A 25,274-nucleotide genomic window follows, 5' to 3' on the forward strand; every position below is an offset into this window, starting at 1 on the left:
CTCTGTTGGGGGGCTGCCAGTAAAACTGCACTCAAGCCACTGCAGAAACTACAGCATAAAGTGCTCCGAATCATAGCTAGGGCCCCAAAGGGGCCTGGCTGCCCATCCAATAAGTCGCTGCTGAAGAGATTCGGCGTCCTAAACATAGAAGATATGCGGAAACTAGAAATCGCAAAGTTTATGTATCAGTTTCACTGCGGTCGTTGCCCCGAATATTTCAATGACTTCTTTACCTCTGAATCAAAAGCGCACAAGTACAACACACGCGCGTCCACGTCGTCCAAATATCATATGATCGACCGAAAAGATCATCGCTCCATCAAATATGCCGGACCTGATGTGTGGAACAGTATCCCGCCGGCCATCCGACAGTCGACGAGCATGTCCACTAGGGCTCTTCAAAAATGACTTATTTTCTCAAATAGCACTGGCTACTTGATAAAATTGTTAGGTTACCTAATTTAAGCCTACACACAAAATTTGGTTCAATTCCAACCAGTAGCCGCATTGCTACAGGAGAAGAAAGTTTCTATTTATTACATAAAAATAAATAACAAAAAATTTGAAAATTTTCTGTTCACCCCATGAAAGTGTTAGGTTGTCTATAGAAACGATGTTCACCAAATTTGGTTCAATTCCAACCAGTGGAAGCGGAGTTATTGCCGTCGAAAAATTTGAAATATGAAGAAAATAGTATTTACGGTGACCAATTCTTTAATTATTTATTATCGTGGTGCTCACCGTAAATACTATTTTATTCAAATCCAAATTTTTCGACGGCAATAACTCCGCTTTTACTGGTTGGAATTGAACCAAATTTGGTGAACATCGTTTCTATAGACAACCTAACACTTTCATCGGGTGAATAGAAAATTTTCAAATTTTTCGTTATTTATTTTTATATAATAAATAGAAACTTTCTTCCCCTGTAGCAATGCGGCTACTGGTTGGAATAGAACCAAATTTGGTGTGTAGGCTTAAATTAGGTAACCTAACAATTTTATCAAGTAGCCAGTGCGATTTGAGAAAAAAAGTCATTTTTGAAGAGCCCTAATGTCCACATTCAAGTCGAAATACAAGCAATTACTACTAAATAAATACAGTCCATCCTCAAGATTACCGGACCACGACTGACCTATCGATCTCGCTTCCCATGACATGCCGCCCTATTTCTTGTCGCTTTCTTTTTCTATACTGTATTCTTTACTTTCATTCAGTGTGCATGCCTCCTCTTTACTACGCCTAGGCCAAGGTGGGTGTCCGATTCCATTGACAAATCCAAGTCGCTTCGACATCTTCCTGTCTATTCATTGTATCGCATTTTTTGTGGTGTATTGAACTGATAAAATTGCTAATAAACCAATGATGATGATGACATATCACTATCCCAGAAAATCGGTAAATCCAATCCAAATCCTAATCCGTTCAGAAAAAAATCTCTAATCCTAATCCAATCCAAATCGGACAAAATTTCACAAGTCCTGTTTTTTCAAATCCTAATCCTAATCCATGCTCATCTCTGTAACCTACGTAGAACTATAGAAATTAAACATGGAACGGTAACGACCGATTTTGCAGCTTCGTTCCGCTTCGCTGAGGCTGGAGTGGAGACTTGTTTTGCGCAAGCGACTGTAGGATTTCAGGCAACCTAAAAGCTATCATCCCGGGCACAGAAATTACTGAATCTGGTCTTGGTCGAAAGCTACTGTTGCACCGATTCCAAAAATATAAATTAAAATATTGATCAGGCACTGATCCACCTAAAATCTGTCCTCCAAGTCTGAAATATCGACATTGTCCAGAACAATCGGGTAAACGCAACACAATGGCCATAACAATGAGAGAAAGAGAGAGAGAGAGATGATATTCTTTTTCGCCTGCACCATCGAGATGCTTTGACGACGGAGTTGCGATACGGCCCCATGAGGTCATCTAGTCTGCGCCCCCGTTTTTTTTTCTCCTCCATGCTATCCGTGATTGCTGTGCAATGACCCGTTGCGATTCTACGATTGTTCGAACAATGCCGATTTTTCAGACTTGGCGGACGGATTCTAGGTGGATCAGTGCCTGATCATTATTTTAATTTATATTTTCGGAATCTTTGCAACAGCAACTTTCGATCAAGACCAGATTCAATAACTTCTGCGCTCGGGAAGATAGCTTTTGGATTGCCAAAAATCCTACAGTCGCTTACGCAAAACAAGTCTGCATTCCAGCCTCAGCGAAGAGGAACGAAGCTGCAAAATCGCTCGTTGCCGTTCCATGTTTAATTTCTATAGTAGAACTATAGAGATTGCAGCAGAACGAACTACGAAGTTCTGTGATCCTGGCAGAAAATGCGAACATCATATTACCGATATTGCAACGTCATTCTTGTCGCAATGATTCACTTGGACTAAAATAAAATATTATTACTGGAAAAACAATTTAGCGACAGGTTTGGCGTGGAAACGAACTAAAACACACGATTTTGATCAATATGGCGCGAACGGTAATGGTCAATACAATATGTCATCTAAACTTGTAGGAGTGCTTCATTTTACAACTGCCAAGTAGTACTCATGACATCTAAATTTTATGCCGGCGCAGGCGAAGCTATTTCGATTCTTGCCTGTAGCCGAAGCATCGGATATTGATTTGTGCTCCTCCCCCATGCATCACTGTTTCTTACGGCGTCGACAGGCCCAGACAAAGACTCTGAAAAGCAGAAAAAATAAAAACGTTTAACGAAAGACGGTCAAGATGTTTGATTACAAGCAATACAAGCAAATACAAGCAATTTCTTCTAAATGAATACTAGCCAGCCTTCAGGATTACCGGGCCACGACCTAACATCGACCTCACCCTCCTCCACATACCACCTCCTTTTGTCGCTTGCGTGTTATATTCTCTGCAGTACTTTTCATTCAGTGTGCAACTGTGAAGGCGTCTTCTTTACTTCGCCTAGGCCAAGGTAGGCCTAGGCGACACCTTCCTATCTTTTCATTGTATCGCAGTCTTGTGATGTTTTGAAACGATGAAAATATTATTAAACCTGATTGATTGATTGATTGGTTGATTGATTGATTGATTGATACACCGTAATAGTTAATTGCAACATCTTCCTGTCAGTTACCTGCATCGCATTGTACACTATGTGTCATAAGCACATCAGAATACAAATGCTTACGATTATTGCGATTTACGTCATATTCGTGTTTAGTGTGCGCCTACTGTAATGCTACATTATTTGAATTATTCAATAAACAATTAGAAGACAAAAATATAACGGCGTTGCTTCTGATTCGGATATATTGTATATTGGGATCAGTTTATATCACGATATTATTCAATTATTGATAATATCAAAAAGTCAAGAAATTGCGTACTTTTTTACGATTTTTCGATAGTTACGATTTTTCGTACAATTCGATTGTTGGTCAATTTCAATCAACGATTAGGACACCCAAAATGTAACGGCGTGCTCTCTGCTTCGGATATGTTAGATATTGGGATAAGTAGTATATCACTATAATATTGATAATATCAAAAAGTTGGGAAATTTCGTACTTTTTTAAGATCAAAATGTACGATTGTTCGTTAAATACGACTTTCCGTAGAATTCGATTTTCGGTCTATTTCAATCAACGATTAATACACCCAACGTATAACGGTGTGGTGTGGTCTGTACTCTGTAGACTCTGTACTGTAGCAAGTAACGAATAGGAAATATATCCGGCGGAACCGATTTCTCCGGCGAGTCGGAGAAATAAGCTCACCACCAGAGGCAGTGAAGATCCGACTCATTCTTCGGACTTCAGTTCATACTAATGGGGATCCAGCTCAGTCCTCAGTCATCCTACCGGGACAATTCGGGAAAAACTCAGAGGTGAGCAAAAGCTCAGATTAAAGTGGCGCCAGTTAAGCCCTTGTTATTGAAACTCAATTAATTCACACTACAGTTGCTATGTTAATGTGGGATTACCATATCTTGGAATCGGTAAAGGAGTACACTTCTTTTACCAAATCAGAAAAGTTAGTTGTTCAAAACTGAAATCAGCCGATTTCGCTGTTTTGCTGAAAATTTTGATGGGTCGACCAAAAAAGGTCATCACTTTCGTTCGACTCCCGATTTACACACTTTTTACTTAACATTAGTGGTCTTGACCAAAAAAAGGTAGTCATTTCCCGCTCGAACGTCCGTCTTTGCTATTTAACGTCATTTATACCCATTTCCCCTCGAACCTGTCCATTATCTTAGCTGTAAAAGCTATAGAGGAGGACGAATTGTCAAAAAGCAGGGCTTTTAGGCGCCCTTGGAGGACATTTTCAAAAACCTGTAAAAGGAGCACATATCCTCCTAAAGGAGGACGTATGGTAACCCTATGTTCATGTAGCAAATCTTACTAAAATGGAGACTTCGTCTATCCCACATTTGTTCCGAAACAATCGGTACTCAGCGTCAGTACAGTAGCACGATGTTGCATCAGCGTGCACTGGAAGGTGGTGTGGACACTGAAAAAAATTCTCTCCTTCACGCTTCAACATATAACGATACTTATTTTTGAATTTATTCAGTGCGGCAGACGAATTAACTACCTAATCGAAGCGTGACGAAGAGAATCTTTTCCCAGTGCCCATGTCCACACTATAGGGATGGTGGGAAGATAGTGTCCCGCAATCGTGTGGACACTAGTAAATCTCACGGCTCACTGCGATTGGGTTACGTCACACTTTCCCTTTAGCCGACGGCAATTTTGCGGCAATTTTTGACCGGCTTGCCGAGCGACCAGGTTAAGAAACACCGCTCTAGATGTTGTGTGATTGTGGGTCAAGCTCACAGCGGAGAGTCACTAAATATTCACAAACGGAAAGCTGGATATTTCGACAAAACTTCTGTAAAATAGCAACTGAAATATTTGAGATTGGCAAGGCTCGTATATATTTTCTATGCTACCTGTGTCATGCATGGAGTGGCCCAAAATTGGAATGCAAAGAATTTCAACCAAAGATCTTATAATGACGTGAAAAAATGTAATATATGACAAACGTTCACAGTGCAGAACCTACCAAGGTTCGTTTGTAAACACGAACCTTTAAATTTCTGAGGTTCACACTCAAAACGGGAACGTGAACATCTCGTTCACACTATTCCTAGTCCACACCACCTTTGACTACACGCTGGGTGCATTGTATCGCACTGACATGATTTCCGACGATTTGCGACTTTGAGGGCGATTTGGGGGGTATACAGATTACAGAATAGCTTGCGATAAATATCGACCATAAGATTACCAATTCCAGTGATGTGAATCCCCGACAACTAACATTTGTGACAATCATGTTTGTTCAAACAGTCAACTGACGAATCGCGAAATCTATGGTATAATGCATCGGGTTTCCCTGTGAGCGTTGACACCTCGAAGAGGCGCCAGCTAAAATCTGGGTCATTTAAGCGTTGAGAGAATGAAACGATGGTCGTAAAATCGAGCGTTAGGATGCACCATGCAAATCTGGTTGGAAAATTGACCCGCCACCTTATTTAGTTTAATACTCTTGTTCTATAGATAGTGTCGTCTCCAAAAATGTCGACGATTGTATTAAGCTGGCTTTCTTCTGTTTCCCAACTGACACCAAACAAAAACACCAAATGGATGAATCTATTATTTGATGACGTTAAAAAATATCTCGAAACCCTGACAACATAATAGAATAACAAATATCAGCAAACCAGTACAACAACAACATCAAAACAGACGACCTCCATCGCGTCACTCCACATATAAATGCACGTGCACCGCAAAGTGCTCGAGGTGGCGAAGGGTGAGCCATAACGAAATAAACCACCGTGACAGATAGTAACACTGACCTGTATAGATTACTATTTATAAGTAACTATAAGTTAGTACTCTTATAGGGACTGGAGCCATCGTCCCCAACATAGATGAGTATGAACGTGGATATCGGTTTTAATTCACGCATGCAGTTGAATATGTAGTTCGCGTTTCCATTTTCTTGCTTGTTCTGGATGAATTTGAGTCATTACCGGATTTAGCGTTGGATTTGGGCATCTTTCATAATGAGTGGTTTAAATTGGGACCAGAATATTACGCTCAGAACAGGATTTGTAGTAGTAAAACAATTCATCACCAGCACCAGATTTCCCACCGTAAAATTGCACACCGTGGTAGTTCAATACTTCATTGGGATGGATATGGGATATATAGCAGATACTATGTTGTTGATTGATAGCAGCGACTGTTATTAGCTGTAGGACTAATCGATGACCTTAATATCAGCACTTAGGCTGGAGCTTGTGTACATCTTGCACTCTTATACTTGTGTATCTATGGGTGGGTATGGACAGGCTACAATTCCCGCATAATTGCAGCTGTTGAATGCTTCGATCCGATTGATACGTTGGAACCCAACCCGCGCATATCGATGAATGTTGAAAGCCTGCATATTCACTTCGGTGTGGTATAATGAACCATCAGTGATTCGGACCATCAAATCTCGCGGAATAGTGAGGTGCATGCCAGTTATCGTTTAAATCAGTCATTTGAAGAGGGTTTTTCAAACATTTTAAGCACGGATGACTAATTCGCAACCGGGCTTTGGTTATCGAATATGAAATAATATTATGTTTCCACTATAACTCAAGTCTGCGGCCAGAGAAGTCGTAGAGAGCTAGAGAAGCTAGAGTTTCACTAACGGATATCTAAATACCATGGTTCCTATATGTAACATCACAGTTTTGATGACGCCATGGAATGAAAACTGACTAATTCGAAGTCTAGCTTCCAAGCAACCTGTTACTTAAGCATATCTAGCGTGATAGTGAAAATCAGGGATATCTAGATATTTTTATATATATAATACATTTTATATTTTAATATCATATAAACGGGGTAATGACGTAATCATCCCACGGAGGAGAATGAGCTTACCAACGCCAGCGACTATTTGGAATTTTGCGAGTGTAGCATCAGCATGGTGGATGGTAATGTGTGGGGTAACCAAATCTTCAATTATCGACACACGTGGCACATGCAACAAAATGGGATCATGTGGGCCAAAATAAGCCAGAAGATGCAATAACCAGTAATGGAAGGCTGCTCCTCTGACTCGGATTGTGTTAATATATGTAGGGATGATACGAACGTTCCGTTCGCGTGCGACTTCGGTATGCAAACCTCGATATTCTTGAGGTTCGTGTTCGTGAAGATAGTATTTTTGATGAAGATACCTTGAATTTCAACTTCCTATCCCCTGCTTCATCACGGGGGCTGTAGACTATGAAAGAATATTCAACAGTGATAAATCTTGTATAATGGCAAAAGGTTTCGATTCTCGCAAAAAATATCGCGCGATTCCAACTGAAAAAAATAATAAACTCGTGCTTGATCCGAAAACAGTCTATAGAGCAAGATCATCTCAGGAGGAGCCTATATCTTTCCGCGCAGTATTAAAGTTAAGGTGTGTTTTGACATCCGTCTTCCACCCGTGATATATAGGTGTGAATAGCACCCATGGTTCTCTAAGCCAGAACCGACCTTTGAACCTACACCACGGTATAAATCAAACAAAATTTTATCGAAGTGATTCTTGCACTACGGATAGGATGGTACAATTGGTACATGCACCATGCACGTACTAACGAAGGATTTATAACCATGATATATTTCTGAGTTTGGCTCTATTTCACAGACCACCCTTTGGGTGTGAATGCACACTCTTTTCGGTACGAGTGTATGTCCGATACCTCCGCAAATGATACTTATACACGTAGGCCCCGCGTTGGTATAATCAGAATGCCCCAGATTGGATCTCTTAACTAGGCATCGTATCGATTTTTAACCTGCCACAGCTACAATGCATTTATAATCATATGGAAACAGCAAGAATCATGCCTCGTTTCAGAGAAAATGCTCGATGTGCATATTTACACGAACCAGAACATATAGTTATCAGTTGTGCAAGTTTTTGCAACTTTTTTTACAGCTTCCGACAGCTTCCTAAATACTCAGTAGATATGTAGTATGATGTTTTAAGCTGTTTGGAGGATTCCTATATTGCAACGTTTTGCAACTTTTCTCCATTTTTTCATGCAACTTTTTGTCACTTTTTTAATTTTTCATGCAAATTTCTCGGAATTTTCATGCAAGTAACTTTTTACTGGAAATATTTGTCACTATATATAAATAGATCGCTTGATTATTTCACTGTCATTCCAATTTGAGGTCCTTTCGGAATTGACGTATACATTCATGCTATAGACCGCCGAAAATTGTATTTTCACATGGGCCAATTTTCAGGCCATTGACTTTGTTGAAGTCGTCAACACTTAGTTTAGCTACAGTGCCTCTTGGATACGGATAGATTCCAGCATCTCATACAGTAATCTTTTCATGGAACTTGCCTATAAATATACTTTTTTAGTGCAACTTTTGTGAAAAATGAATGCAACTTTCCACGGATTTCACTGCAACAAAAACTTGCCCTAGTTATCAGATATGATGCCCAATTGTGCTTGCGTGAGCGTAATAATAGAAATATGACGTCACTGCATTGATAAGTATTTAATCGCTTGTAATCCCGTAAAAGCTCTTTATTTTATTGTTGGAATCCGCATCATCACACACTTCAGGCAGACATTCATTTCTTAAGGGCAGGGTTCTATCGTGTCCGTACTTACAGCACGACATGTCTAGGTTCAGTGGTTCTCAACCTCTTTGGCCTCGCGGACCGGTAAAACGCCAAAACAAACGTGGCGGACCAGTGGACCTTGAAAAATCAAAATTAACCCTAAATTTTATTACAACAAATGTATGTACTCAAATTTAATATTGGAAACTTCATTTAATGCTGCCCTTTTGATATTAGATATTTATGCGTGGTTTTATTGAATTTTCTGCAAGAGGAAGCTTCCGAAGTCAGCTGTTGAAGACCACTAACATTGATTGTGATTTTTTTTTATAAGTAATGCAAATTTGCTGTTTGCTATAGCCTCTATTATAGGGATGGTGTGAACCTCTGAAAGGTTCAGGTTCGTGTGAATCATTTCAGTGTGAAGTGATTGTACACGATACCTAGCGAAGACTCGAGACACATAATGTCACAATGCTGAAGTACATACTGACTTTTTAAACGTCGCGAAATGGGGCAATCAAATGATATAATAATCCCATAAAATCAATATCGTCCACCGCTTTGCCAGCAATTTCGACGAGGACTTCCAAGGGAACATAACCTTATGCCTTAATGGTCTAGGTCAGACCAAGGAAATGTATTCGGCGTCTGAGTGTTGCTATACGTTGATGTTGAGCAGAGTGTAAAACGGGTTTTACCCCATTAACAAGTTATGCAGCAATAGCCAACACCCCAATCGTACAGATTTTGTTCTTATGATACAATCAACATATGAAATCGAGATGGATCCTGTACGCTTGCTAGATTTTTTACGTTAGACAACGATATCAATTTCATTGATTGGTTGAAAAAGCATCATTCGCCGATCTACATGTAGCGTATTTCGCTCTTGAAGTTTTGTGATTGCGGGACAAGCTCGCAGCAAAGCGTCACTAAATATTCAAAAACTGAAAGCAGGATATTTCGAGCAAACTTTTGTACCAAAGCGGGTAAAATTATTGAGATTGCCAAGGCGCATGCTTGTCTAGTGTCGATTTTTATGCTGCCAGCGTCATGCATAGAGTGGTCCGCATTTGAAATGCAATAAATTTCAACCAAAGATGTTATGACTAAGTGAAAATTGTAATATATAAAAAAGGTTCACAGTGCAAAACCTCTAAATTTCGGAGGTTCGGACACAGAACGCGAACGTGAACCTCCCGTTCACACCATCCCTACTCTATTATACTGCTTAATCGCACTGTCGGAATTTAATGACGTTTTTAGAAGTACGCTCAAAGTATACCGTGAACTGACTATTACGACACCATTCAGAAATTACGTTCCAAACTATCAAATCAATTTTCAATTTTATGTTTCATTTATCTTATTACTGGACATCCAACTTCAGAGCATCCAACTTCTTGCATTTTAGAATTGAGATAGAATAACTCTATTATATTTGGCGGACCGGCGGGAAACTTGCTACGGACCGGCGGTTGAGAACTACTGGATTAAATCAAATCTCGTAATTTCATTGCGAGTCTTCGTCGTGATGACGCTTTCGTCATTTGCTACAAGTCACTGGCGGGGGCTTGATAATGTTTCTTGCTTGTATCAGGAAAACAACAATATTCGTATGGCTGGAATCATCGTTTCTACGGTTGCCATCATCGAGAACGGACTAATCTTGATAGCTATTATCATGTACTGGCCGAAGTTTCTCTCCAACCTTTACCGCTTCGTTTCCTCACTTATAAGTGCAGACCTGCTTGTGGCAGCTCTAACGGTTTGCATTCACGTGAGTAGCTGCCGACATATCGATCTCATTGATAAATAGAATAATGAATATATCCCGGTCGTATTTCTATACCGTAATACAAGAAAATCCGTTTACGATAATATGCACATCTTGATGTAATTAGTAATTACATCATTGATAGATATTGAAGTATTACAACTTTACCGCAATCGGCAATACAGTGATCAAAGGAGCCTTCGTGACATTACATCTCGTCTCCACATTCAGGTTTGTCTGAATATGCATACAGTTGTTTTCGTGTAAAATGTCTCACATTGAACAATTTATCAGCATCAAGTTTGCAAAAGAAATAATTCCAGTTCAGTCATCCCATTCCAAGTGATAAAATAATCTGATCAGCTTAACCGAAAACGTGATAACTTCAAAGTATTTCAATATAGGCTAGCTACAAAATATATGCAACTGCCTGGCAGTGTCGATACCAAGCTCGATACCAATCGCATCACATGCATCGCGCTTTTCTATGCCACGCAGTGTCTGCCTGGTCAATGCATCAGTTTACTTCACCTATTCACGATCCGCCACGACACTCTTGGAGCAGCAGCTTACGGATGCCGAGAAGAGCCTGCGCGAACGACTTCGGAAATTTTTCAGGTAAGGTCACCGCAGAATGAGAACTTCCCCAGTTCCGTCATTTGCAACATTGTGGCGAAACATAGATGCCAATGGCTACTTTGAAATTTATCGTAAGTCATTAAAAACAAAACAACTTCTTCACATTTCAATGATTCGTCATGCCGGTCCTGGAACGCAAGGCATAAACAGTTAAACAGATATAGTGTGTCTGTAGACAGCTGGATATGCCAGGAGAAAGCAACATTAATATATCGTGTCAGGATTTATATGGGGTTGGTGGTACGATTAGATGATTATACTAAGTAGGCTACCATACCCTGACCAACCCCCTGAGTTTTTTTATATATCTTACGGACTAGATAGAACTAATGTTGACTGCTTGTTGGAGCCTGACAACCTCGCCTATGCACTGATAAATAGCTCTCTGATGCGATCAGGGAAGTCAGTCATGAGGAATTATAGGATATTTTGATTTTCTGAGAGGAAAATATTTGGACATATCATATGATGACATACCCCAGGTGGCGTTTCCATCACGACATTAAGACGGATTCGATTAGAGCACCGTCATAGATATCCAGGTTCGCATCTCCGAGAAGTGCAAAATCCTAAATTTAAATTATGAGTTGTTACATTTTAGAAAAAGATACATATCAAAAGGTTTGCATATACTTTACTGCGGTGCATGGTCAGTAACGAAGTACTTTTTCGAAGTACTCAAGTAGTTTTCGACAACTTGCACTACTTACTAAAGTAAATATAATTTCCCGCTACTTCTACGTCGTGGTATTTTGTACAGCTTCTTGGAGGTACAGAACTTCAATAATATTGTAATTTACTTACTTACTTTTGGCTATTTTCAGTTAGTCAAGTAGCAGTGTTATATTCCTCCAACTAGAGAGAGAAACTAACGCATTTTGGGGCTGTTTTCACGGAGTACAAACAAAATTTTTATTTTCACCAAAGTTGAGTAAATTCCAAAATTTTCGTCGAGTTTTCGCGTAAGTATCGATGAATGTAATTTAGGTTGCGAGTTGCGTGGTTTCGTTCACAGCGCATTGTCACCCATATGACATGCTTATTCAGAGTAAATTTGGCTCATCAAAACGATTGAAACTACCATTTTGCAATCTGTCATCTACCTATCGTATCGTAATCTAGCAGCACATGGCGTGTCCTAATCTGGAAAAGTTGCCGCTGACATGGCGTTAGACCCGTTTTAGCAGACCACTAATATTAAAGCTTTCTGAAAAAAAAGACATGAAATGAATTTTTCGCTTTTTATAAAAAGTATTTCTAGTTTCATTTTCATTCGCAGTATCATTACTCTTTACTGTGACTTTTTTCAGTACTTATGTCTGGAGAACATGCGTGTTGAAGTTTAGAACCAAGTGTAGTAATCAGCAGCAGTCAGCAGCTTTTCCAGATGTGATGTGGACCGCGTTTGCATGGAGCACGTCACTTTGGCCAACAGGCGGCTGAGGCCCGACCTCATCCTAGCGGATCGTTGCCGGGTCTTAGTCATCGATGTGGTGTGCCCCTTCGAGAATGGAGTAGCCAGTATGGACGCTGCTGTTGCACTTAAACACGCAAAGTACAAGGACCTCTGTGAGTCTCTCCGCCTTGCCGCGGCCAAGGAGGTGGAGATGCATACGTTCGCGGTCGGGTCCCTGGGAAGTTACCACCCCAGGAACCTGACCACCTTACGTGCGATAGGTTTCGATCATAGTCGACGGTCTTACTGCGAGCGCAAGCGCAATGTCGCATATGTTGAACGACACTTTGTCACGTAATCGCGAATATAGTTAGACTCAATCTGATACATTAGGTATTCTTCCATTTTCACGAAAGGGCAACAACATTAAAAACAAGAAATCGAGTGACAACATGTTGCACCAAGCTTGTAGAAAATTTTTACCTTTGATAAATCTATCGCAAATTATTCTGCTTTATTGTAGTGTACGAAGATATACCAATATGTGAATGGCTGATGGATCTGTCAATGCGTCGGAAATGATATTGTAGTCATCACATCTCTAGTGTTGCGGCCAGACTAATCAAATTTTTGGTTCGCCATGCAAGTTCACAATTTGTGCAATCCATTTTTGATGATATTAGAAATTTCGGAAATTACCTCGCGGGCCACTCAAAACCTTCTCGCGGGCCACATGTCGCCCGCGGGCCACGGGTTGGCCGGCCCTGATATAGCTACTATGGGATGCGTTAATATGAATCAAGCTCTCTGCAACTTCCGAATTGCTCAATTTGCAGCTTTTGACAGTCCATGCGGAAGTATTATGACTGTTTTCACAGCTACTTACTTACTTGAGTAGATTTAAAGTCAGCCAATTCTACTTCTACTTGAAGTAGTTTTCGGATGTTTTTAAAAGTACCTCCTCTACTGGTACTTGAGGAGATTTTTTGTCGCTACTTCTATTTCGAAGGTTTAGTGCTTATAAAACTCTAGTGCAGTATACAGTGCTGTGCTAAATCAATCCCGGGTCCTCCTAACACACCATGCACATTGCACATGCTATAGTCCTAAGCACGCCTTATTCGCTTTCGTTCTGCAAGAGCATGGAAAAAGCTTAACCCATAATTCGCGTCGGAGCCTTCGGGGCTTCGTCACCCTTTAGGGCAATTCATTGTCTATATCGTGGCCTTCGAGCAATGCGGTAAGTCGGCTTGCTCCACATGATCCATTCGTGGAAAGCTCCCTCGCATGCGACAGCTGCGATTTTCCGGAGGTCCGTGACTGTCATGCCCACAGACTTGATCAGTTCTTCCGCGCTTCCTACGTCCCAGGATCCTTTCCAGTCCGGCACTATACCGGCGACACGTATATCTCTTCCACCTTTGTTCTTGATTTTACCCACTGCGCGATATGTAGAGTCTGATATTTCTCCACTTTGCCTTTCCGCTCTTTATCTAAGTCGGCGTTGTCAGACACAATGGTCACATTCATTATCGTTGCCACTTTCGCATTCCGTTCGATAACTATTAGATCAGATCTCCTCCACGTCTCTGATGTATTGATTGTGGACTCGACCCAGACCTCGCGGCGACGCGGCCTTTGCGTTCGGCTGTGCTTTTCACATAACTGACAACCCGATTGTGCCTTTTACAGTGTTGGGATCAAGTCACTACCTTCGAGTCACGAGTCATTTCGAGTCATTGCACATTTTGACTCGAGTCAAATCAAGTCAATCGGTTTTTGAAGGTGACTCGAGTCCAGTCAAGTCACTCGATTTTTGGCGGTGACTCGAGTCAAGTCAAGTCAAGTCAAGTCAAAATTCAAGTCAAGTTGCCTTTTCGTAGTATGAGGCAAGATTAGCCTACGTCATTACATTTTGCTAGCTGCCTGAAATACAGATTGAGTGGTCATTGATTTTGAACCTATGAACGAATATAGAGTTGAATGTACACCCAAGAAGGCGATGTATCGCTCACATATTCGTAGCCTCAGTTTATAGTTACCAACCAAAATAGAGAATAGAGAAACGAATTGATAAGATACAATACATTACCCCTTACCCATTTACATATTGATATGATACAATTCGAGCCTGCGTCAATGGTTGAGGAGTATATAAACTATATTCGAATTCAAAATCAATAAAACAAGAGGTTTGGTTAAGGTAGATACTTATCTATTATATTACTTTACTACTAGTTTACGACAACGTAAGCTGTAGGCTTCAAACACTTCGTTCGTGGTCAATTTATCTGTGAGAGAGCAATGGAGGCTCAGTAAAACGCACGATCATTGAATGATTGGTCGCTCTCACGGGTTACACCAGCGTTTCGCGAACAATCCGAACATATGCAAGATACAGGGATTTTTATCGACAGCGATTAATTGATGACTTGAAATTGACTCGTGAATTTTGCTCCGAGTCACGAGTCAATCCACATTTCTGATACGCCGAGTCAAGTCAAGTCATTTTAGCAAAGTGACTCGAGTCAAGTCAAGTCATGCGAAAAAGGTGACTCGAGTCATCCCAACACTGCCTTTTAATGCGAGTGCCATAGGTCCGCGGACACACTTGGAAAATATGCGCCAAAGAAAGTATTTTAGCTCAGCATTCGCACCTTGGGTTCCTGTTCGGCCTCCCCCTTGATTATCGTGATGGGGAGGCATCAGATTACCCGCTTCGTTGCCCGCTTGCACTTGCTCAGCGTTTCGGTGCTGCGTCGCCACCACGCGATCTTCGGCTTCGATTATGTAACGAAATGACTCGGCACATTCCGGCGCAATGTCCGGATTCGCGCGCCATATTCACACTCGTTATTTCGAACAATCAAGCATCTTCAACAAACGCAGACCAATCGCAGGTTCGTCGAACGCAAACTGTTTTGCAGACCAGGGATGTGCAAGATGGATGTCCCTGGAGCAGAGAGACCCGCGAATCAGGCGGGAGTGGAATTTGTTTTCGCAACAGCGTCAGCATCACAAGATCTGATGGCTCGTCATGAATCATGATCCCTTCGATCACTCAAGAGATGTCGGGCGTTCGCGCTGATGCGAGGATCAAGTGATCGTGGGGAGACCGCGCGGCTATATATAATGCCAGCATCCGAGCACGTTCACAATCTCGATCATTCTCAGAGTTGGTTGACCGCGCTTCGCTGCGCCGATATAGTTTCGGTCATCCAGGATAGAGGTCTTACCAATCCATTCCGATGCTGTTCCGACGTTGTCTAGGGTTACCATATTTTGGAATCTGGAAAGAAGAACACTTTTTCAATACTTTCAAACCCAGATTTCGGAGAAAAATGTCGCAAAAATGGCCATTTTGGTATGGTAACCCTAACGTTGTCGGCATTTGTTAATCCACGACCATCCACAATTGAGAGAAGTTTTTCTCGTCCAGTGTTCTCGTTGTTTCGTCTGTCGGCTTCATTGAGCGGCCATGAGCTGGTCTGTACTCAAATACTGCTTGAATAGCAGGATATTCTGATTGCTCGAACTTTGCAAATCGGCGAGTTTTCAATACTGGCACCCGCTGACTCAGGGAAACAATCCCGAGCCCACCGTCTGCTTGGGTAGCGTGGAAGAATGCCTTTGGAGTGTCTTTTGGCATCTTTAGCCAGTATCGCACCTTGAGTATCGCATACTTTAGTAGCTTTCTTGACTACTTTGACCACCTCTGAATACTTTTGTCGTAATTACATTTTTTGTTAATTCTAGTGTTTAAGGATCCTCCGGTCCGCCATATATCTTTTAAGATTTGACCGGTTCGTAAGCTAAAAAAAGGCTGCGAATTGCAAATCACTGCTTTAGAACTTTCAGTCTACCGTTTCGACGGATGGTATGGAGCATTGCACTTGAGGTATTGCGCACTGCGCTACCACATTCCATTTCAAATCTATTACTGACCAGCCGTTTGTATGCTAATGTAATACGTCCACATAAAACGCTCAAAACGAACATTTTTGTCAGAAATCCCCGGTCTGCGCGAGTGCTCATAGGCAGTGTGTGGACAATTGGACTGGTCTGCGCCGTCATGTCATTGTATACTAGATGTACCGAAGAAATTCACGGGTGTCTCGGATCATGCTCCACGGTTGCGCTGCGCAGACAAGATCGAGCAGAGAGTCCGGTATGCGCAAGGTCTGAAAATATTATGCTTTCTCAACATTATGATTGTAGAGCGTAGGCTTTCCGCTATATAACACATGCTGGTCGTGTGAAGGGCTGTAATTTATTTTCGTGGAGGACTTTCCCGTTATAAATAGTATGCCCGCACAAAAAGGAAATCATTCCATGTTCCTTATTTACTTCATTCTGGTACGTGTTCGTCGTTAGACCGGTCTGCCCACGCGGGCCTTACATTCTTTACAGCAGTGGTTCTCAAACTGGGGGAGGGGCGTGAAGGCATCTGATGAGGGGCGCGAAGCTGTGGCCAACTGAAAAAATTTTTCGCGCTCTGCGAGATTTACCTCCGATTCACAGTTGTTGCTCTGTGTATAGTCCAAATTTCATATTTGAGAATTCTCTCATCAACAGTGATAACCTTCCACGTCATCAAACTATCCGTTGGGATTGCTAGTATTCTGGTTGCATTTTGCGATATGACGATAAGGGGGCGCGAAATTTTTCACTTTCATAAAGGGGGGCGTGTCTAAAAAAAGATTTGAGAACCACTGCTTTAGAGCATGGCTGTCAAACTCAGTTTGTGTCACGGGCCGAATTCAAACCATTTGATCGCTGGCGTGCCAGGCCAGGTAAATAATTGTAAAATGGCAACCCCCAAATCCATACCTTTGGTTTTTCTTACCTGGAATGGTTTGTTACCAAGACCAGCATACGTTATATTTTGAGTTACAGGGACCCTATTCTCAACATCTTTATTCGCCATCGGCGGAATTGGAAAAATACGATGACAGGCCAATCGAATGCAGTTACCATTAAAACAGTGATAGTCATTGCGATATAAGTTGGCATACATTTCTACACTCCCTTGATGCAGCGTTGGTCCTGTATAGGCATTGTGAGGAATACAATAGATTTAACTGTGAAAGAGGAACTTGGAATCAGGGCTTTGGAGCCGGAGCCGGAGCCCGGAGCCGGAGCCCCAGAGCCGTGCATTTTTACCGGAGCTGGAGCCGGAGCTCTACATAAAATTCAGCCGGAGCCGGAGCTGGAGCTGGAGCCAGTTATTTGAGGGGTAGCTCCGGCTCCGACGTATTTCATAAGATGCTATTATATATGCAACAACCATATCTGCTGAGTTCACATAATTCAACAGCGAAATTAAGAATCTTTTCCTCTTTGGCCATGCTCCTGGGGATTTAACAGCAGAGCAGTCGTTGTTTAATATTCCATTTTCATACATTAGTGCCGAACCTCGGTATGCGAAATATGCCTGAGAATATTGTGGGTATTCGGCATACCCGCAATTTCATCAGCAGCACAACCTTGTTGGCCAATTGTATACGGTTCGAAAATAATGATCACTATGTATTACGCGAAATGGGAGAGAGGGTAAAAACTTGATTTCGTTGCACAAGTGGATATGACGAGCACGAGCCGAGAAATTTAATCTCATCGTTGCTATGAATCGGATGAGCAAATACTAGTTCTTTCTTGATAGTTCTTTAATCGGTCTGCGAAATTGAACAGTGTTATTGAGTATGCAATTATGCATGCTAAGTGGAATTCATTACTGCGGATCATCGTCATTCACACCAGTAAGGATTTTCGAGCGTAAAACCCCATGGTATTTTATGTTGGAGACAAATTACTGATTTGATACGCGATTTCTAATTTGTAATCATCTGTTTCGTAAACATGTAAATGTGCAATGTGCAAACTGCATAGTTTAAATCGTTATGAGCATGGCGCAATGTGCATGGCACAGTGTTTAATTCGATTATTCGATTCGTTTCAACGAGAAAATATTATATTCCGATAAACTTGATCGACACCGGATGGACTGGTAACGAGTGCACCAATATCGAACGTCAAACCATTGGCCATTTGGTACAAATCGAATTTCTATTCATCACGTCGTTATGTCCGCTCATATTGCTCTTACTACAGTTACAGTTGAATAATAATCGCACATTTGAAGATTGAATTGAGCTGCATGGCTGTAAACGAGTACAGTGCCAGTGTTAAAACGCCGCATCAGAATTTTAATGCTGTACACAGCAATGGCATGGAGTATAGTGCGTTCTCGTGCAACTCTGATGTTGTCGACATTTGACAAGTACTCATTATGTCGTCACAAGCCGGCACGGCGGCACCTATGTCTTCGTTGCTGCGTCCGATGTTACTGACGGCTGACAGACTCTAGATTACTATACATAACTAACCTACGGGCAAATTAGTAATCTATATAGACCAGAGGTGGCCAACCTTTTCGGCTAAAGGGCCACATGAAATTGAAAAACGAGTGCGTTGTCCACTAGCCGCGCCAGGCGCGTAAAATTTTCAAAGTTAATATTATTATTACTTGAGTATATTGCGGGTTGACTGTATACCGCCCGCTGGGCTCAGTTTGCAAAGGACAGGACTATTCGGCATCTGGACATATCGATATCGAAGATTTCCGCTAATATACGACAATCATTTTGTGCCTACATTTCATCGTCGACGATCTTTCTGCGAGCGCAAACGCAAATATACTTTCTCTCGTAATTGCTAATATAGTTAGACTCAATCGGCTAAATCAGGCGTTTTTTCATTTTCAGGTGGGGTAGGCTACAGAGAAAGAAATCGCGTGACAATGAAACACGCGATGCGTGAAGAAAAATTTTACCACTTTTTTAGTTTATTGTAATGTACGACGATTTACAAAAAATGTGACTGCTGGACCCTGGATCTGCCAATGCGTCGGAACTGACATGAGTCATCAACATCCCAAGTGTCGCGGCCATACTAATTATATTTTTGGTTGGCCTTGCAAGTTCACAATCTGAGCAATTCAATTTCGACAATATAGCCTAACACAATTTCGATAATATAATGGTAAATTAGCTCGCGGGTTCACTCAAAACCTTCTCGCGGGCCATATATGTCCCGCAGGTCGCGGGTTGCCCACCCCTGATATAGACAGACACCTTCGATAGTTTTCAGAGTCGGAGCCGGAGCTGGAGCCGGAGCCGGAGCACGGATAATAATGCGGCTCCGGAGCCGGAGCAATGCAAATTTACGGCTGCTCCAAAGCCCTGCTTGCAATATGGTCCATTAATATTAATTACCATTCGGGTTGTAACTTGCATACAAGGGCTTCGCATTGGCGTTTTCGCCTCATAATAATATATATCTTTGTTAGAAATGTGCCGGATAATATATTCATTTCGCATCTCCTCATAATTGCTTTTCGGGTTGGATGCGCCCCCCCCCCACGGGCTTATGTTTGACACCCCTGCCTGATATACATTTGGGAAAAGTTGGATTATTATATTCAATTACAGTTCGCAGTGTAGCAAATTCTTCGGCCCTCTATCCTCGCATTACATACTATCCATGTTTACATTGCTCTGGATTGGGTTCACACTGTTGCTGAGCAGTACAATAACGGTCGTTTTCGTGAAGGTCGAAGCGATTGCATCGAATAAACGGGATAAGACTAACGCCGGTGAGTAATTAATCCTCATTTCCTCAATTAACCATATCTTGTATGTCGGTTAGTCCTATCTGTTTATATAGTAAATAATATTAGATATGTATTGTTAAATTAATGAATTTACGCTCACCAAAACTGTTGGTCAGCGTTTGTCAGAAATCATCGAGGACCCAGACAAAAGACCAGGGACGAACCTGTAATAAAAACTATGCGCTTTGCGTCTTATGACGATATATAGTTGGCAGATACGTTAATGCAAAATTGTGTCGTGAAGATATTGTTGAATTAAGTGTTTAGGACTCCAAATTTCTATTCTCCCTCTCACTTCAGCGAATTCAGTCCATTCCAAAACCATAAAGAATATCAGGATGAAAACAGTACTAGCAGTATGTCACCATAGGTCTGGGTAAAATTGATTACCTGAGTGATTCGATTCTGAATCGAGTATTAGGCTTCGGAGTCGAGTATTCTAGTATCACTCATTATGACTTCACAGCAGTATGGATGATGTGGAAAGTTCAAATATGTACCTTTTATACGACCACACTGAATATAATGCCTATCGGCATTTCCACGACCATACCTATTTCATTCCACTTCGTAAAAAGGTTGTGGGTTGATCACGACATCGCAGATATGTCATTTCACTAACGTTATACGCGTAGACTTGTAGTTCATGTTTCGTGTACTGCGATACGACCAATTGATACTATCTTGCACTGTGTAACTGTCTTTCTCATAGATCCGTGGTTCTCAACCTTTTTTTAGACACGCCCCCTTTATGATAGTGAAAAATCTTGCGCCCCCTTATCGTCATATCACAAAGTCCAGCCGGGATGCTAGCAACCCCAACAGATTGTTTGATGGCATGGAAGGTTATGACTGTTAATTAGAGAATTCAAGAATATGAAATTCGGTCTATATATAAAGAAATAAGTGTGAATTGGAGGTAAATCGCGAAAGAAAATTTCAGTTGGCCGCTTCTTCGCGCCCCCCTTCAGATGCTTTTACACACCCCAGGTTGAGAACCACTGTTATAGATGAACTAATTCTACCTGGCAAGGGGCATAGAATTCCAGTGCTCGAAATAACATCTCTCTCTATACTCGACTGGAATCATTTGAATTAATACTCGATTCAGACTCAAATACCCCAATCATTGCGCCCAGCTTTACATACATATCACAAGGGTTGAATTTGAAACAAAAATTAATTTAAAACAAGCATGTTCGAAACAGGACCCTCGTTTAAAACATGTCTAACTGTTTTTAACCATTACGTCACCAATTTGTAATGGTGACATCATAGTGGATTAACATTGCATTTGATTATAGGGTATCGTAATGGCTTCTTGACGAACAAGGCTTCCGACCCCTGTCTTGAAATCGGAATAAAAATATCCTTGACCATGATTACATCGCTAGGCAGCATTTTACTATCAGTGGTCATCATCATCATATCATCCATCTGTACCGATGATCTATTGTATAACAATATATACGTGCTATAACTGGTGAAGCGAAGACGATTTCGAGGGCTCCAACAATTTCTTTAATGTGTTTTAAGAAAAGTGTTTTAAAACACCATTTTTTTTAAATGCAACCCTACATATCACGCAATAAATCAATATTTATTGATACGAATGATTCCGATTTGCTTTATTGGAACTGACGGCTTTAAGTATGTAATCGACAAGTATGGGATGTGCAAATGTCATGGTGATAGCCTTCTATGAAGCACCCGCAATCAATTAAGTAGCAGGGGGCATACACTTGTCGCATTTACTCTCGATTCCAATTTGTTCTCAACGTAATACTATAATGCATGGTGAGCAGTGTGCGCACTGCGCAGCGTGCATAGACTATATTGCGATAAATAACAAAAAGTTTTCAGGTGTCATTATAGTACAATGCGATAACAACTCTGCTCTGCTATACTTCATGATGGATTGTCTGTCTATAATCGTGATTTTACAGACTTACCTCGCCATTTCTAGGCTGTTCATAGTGTTCATGACACTACAATATTATACCTAACATTGCTAGCTCCAAAAGAATGGTCATCGAAAATCCATCCAATGGTGCCGGAATCAGCGAGTAACGTGAATTTAGACCATACTGATCGTCAACGCGACAGTAGTCCTGTAGCTGTGGGCGAGACAGAGAAGAAAAGACATTCCGTACACTACACTATTGTACGTTCATTTGGGTTCAATCGAGACCTGATGTCGCGCTTTTCACTTCTTGTGACCGCCACCCAGAGCGTATTCTGGCTACCGATGACCGCCATGATACTGTACACTACCGTGACGGATGAGGCATTTGGAAGCTTCAAAGAATATGAAATCGCTAACGTTGGTAAGCCGCTGTTTAAATTTAGATCTTCTCCGACGTTCAGCATCAATTTGCAGATCTACTTTGCGCTGCCAACTCTTCTGAATCCTTGGATTTGTTTACTAACAATGAGCAAATTGAGAGATGCCCTGCTAAACACTTACCGCAGTTACTAGTATGTTGATATTGTTGATTTTTTGCAACTCCAGATGAGTCTGATTGCGTGTTCCTACTTATTATTAGGTCATAGTGACGATCTCAAGAACCTGCGAGGACCAGAACTGACAATATATTTTATCCACATATAGTTGTGTACTATGGATAGATTTTACTGTGAAATTTATTCCGGCAATTTTTTTTGCCATAAGCACATTATGTCATGAGGTGAAAATGACGTAAATCAGGCTATGCTTTACCCTGTCGGGATACGTCGCACTGATGAAGACGGAATGAAAACGTGTTTCCGCTGAAGACAGTTTGGATTTCGATACAGATTGGATTAGCTGTCAGACGGTACCATAAGATTTGAATTTTTCAGTCGGTTCTGCTACAAATACAATTTTGAAATGACTCCACTCTATTTCACATATTATATGTGTTTTCATTATACGTTTAGAAGAGTAGTTTTCAACCGGGGGTCCGCGATACCTCGAAATTTAAAAAATGGTTGATAACCTAATTTGCATTTATTGAAATTAGGAAAACCACGAGGCAAGTTTCGTTTTATTACTTTTACTGGTAATCACAGTGACTTCCGAATTTTTGCGAAAATCCATTTTATCGTGTGATATACATATAGTCACTCTTCCAAAATAACTTCAAGATGAGAAATGACCTGGCTGGACGTTATATGCTCATTAAAAATCTGTTTATAAATTTTGGTGCTATATTTGTTGCGATCATACCCAATGGTATCGTCGGTTGTGCTACGTGTTATTATTACATTCGCCACCACATATCTTTGTGAGAATGGATTTTCGGCACTCGTTCATATCAAATCGAATTGGATTTTCAAGGATTTTCAATTGGATTTTCAAGGCATGACCACGTATTTCAAGAAATGCGGTTGCGGAATTCGCTCTGAAATAATAAAAAATCAACCCAATTTCTAGTTTCTACATATAGGCCTAATGGTAATATGTTATTTTCAAGAAAAGGAGTCCGCGAAGACTAAACCACTGGTTTAGAAGCTATATGTTGAAAGACAGGGTATATAAGTTAGGTAATGGGTAATGCATCGGTGCACTCTAAAAATGATGTAGTCTCAAATTGAAGGGCAAGACGAAAAAAAATTGGCCGCAGCCATTTTCTTCAGAACGCCACCGTGATGGAGCTGCAATTTACCGAAATTTCCACAAGAACTTCACGCTCCAGCAGTCCCGCAGATATCGAACTTTATATAGTTGTCAGCCGATGTTATGAAGGAAATATGTCCTACACGACAAAAATATAGAATACACGAGGACCGATTTTGACATAAATCTCCTGACTGAACATCTTCCGTTGAACGCGGTATCTAAATCACCTTTCCTTTTGCCCTTCAATTAGAGGCCACATCATTTTTAGAGTGCAGTGCCCCTTTGGCACATCGTTGAAACAGAAGGCGGAAGGTCATGTGGTGATGCGATTGGTAATATCCACAGTACTTTCCAATTCTCTACTATAGTTGCTGACGATTACTCAGCCGAAGATCATAAATTAACTGAATGAAGAAGTCGTTAGGGATATCAAGTAAGAGGCTCAACTTAAGTTTGTGTGTCGCTTTTGACAATTATCAAATTTGCAAGATTCATATTTGCGACTAATGTAGAATGAGAATAAATCACCATAATTTAGGTGCAATTTTCGAAATGATGTTTCTGTTATTGTTACACCGCTTACGCAGATCGCATGGCGACGAGGAATCTAGATAAATCTCAAACATATATGAAGGGATTCTGAAGTCCACCTCGGTCGGACTCATACCTGCAACCCGTTAGTACTACAGCGTTGCAGCGTACCACTACGCTATCTCGCCAATCAGGATACTCGAATTGCGAGGGTGCCGCCAACTATGTTTCCCTTTGAGATAGTGGCATGAGGTCAAAAGGTTGAGAACCACTCCACTAGGCTATAAACCAGTGGTCGGGAACCTTTTTTGTCCGAAGAGCCATATTAGCCCTATTTTTTCCATCTCAATTCCCAAAGATCCATACATGACGATAAACTGTTACGTCCCAATTGAAAATTCGTGACATCATCATAGCACTAATTTGAACTCACTATAATACATGGGGTTCCTCGTATGCGCCATATTTTCTCTGTAAAAACTGATATTTATTGTTCGAAAATAAAGCTCGAAACGAGAGGTAAGGCACAGACGGGCCAAGCCTCACCATTGATAACACAATTCATCGTATAAGTAGCTTAGAATTTATTATAACTGATATTAATCGAATGTGACAGTCTGACTGATTCTGAAAATCTAAATACTTAACGACTTCTCAATTCCCAAAGTATTCGGCGGTTGCGCTACACGCATACATTTTATCACCGGCACTACACAGAGCTATACTTACCAATCAAGAACGTGGGGATAGCTATGGCGTTGTTTGTAATTCGAGTTTTTAATTGTGAATGTCACATCCACAACAGTTCATTTCGCGCCGTAGATCAGCAAGACAATTTGTATTTGAAAACTGCGTTTTGAAATGGGCGCCCCCATGTTTGCTATGCTCTTTGATTAATCAGCGCATCGCACAATTCAAGATTTCGAGTCGGGTACATAGAATTCGCGAGAGACATTGGCCGCCGGTATGACAGCTACTTAAATTTGATCATTTTCAAAAGAGGGGGTCCGAGCCCCTCAGCCTGAAG

At 41.1% G+C, this 25,274-nt stretch overlaps 1 protein-coding gene across 1 annotated transcript; it reads left to right on the forward strand.

The window, feature by feature from the left end:
• The first annotated feature begins 10,132 nt into the window (after positions 1 to 10,132).
• Positions 10,133 to 23,376, forward strand: LOC145457604 (uncharacterized). The gene is made up of 9 exons (XM_080335822.1): positions 10,133 to 10,411; positions 10,554 to 10,639; positions 10,907 to 11,026; positions 12,435 to 12,616; positions 16,256 to 16,622; positions 19,934 to 20,097; positions 22,131 to 22,438; positions 22,496 to 22,593; positions 22,662 to 23,376. Coding segments are annotated over exons 1-9 (1,572 nt in total). The 5' UTR covers positions 10,133 to 10,165; the 3' UTR covers positions 22,663 to 23,376.
• The last annotated feature ends 1,898 nt before the right edge of the window (positions 23,377 to 25,274 follow it).

The sequence above is a fragment of the Botryllus schlosseri genome, chromosome 15 (genome assembly GCF_051294905.1).
Source record: "Botryllus schlosseri isolate E-star chromosome 15, Bs_hap1, whole genome shotgun sequence".
NCBI lineage: Eukaryota > Metazoa > Chordata > Ascidiacea > Stolidobranchia > Styelidae > Botryllus > Botryllus schlosseri.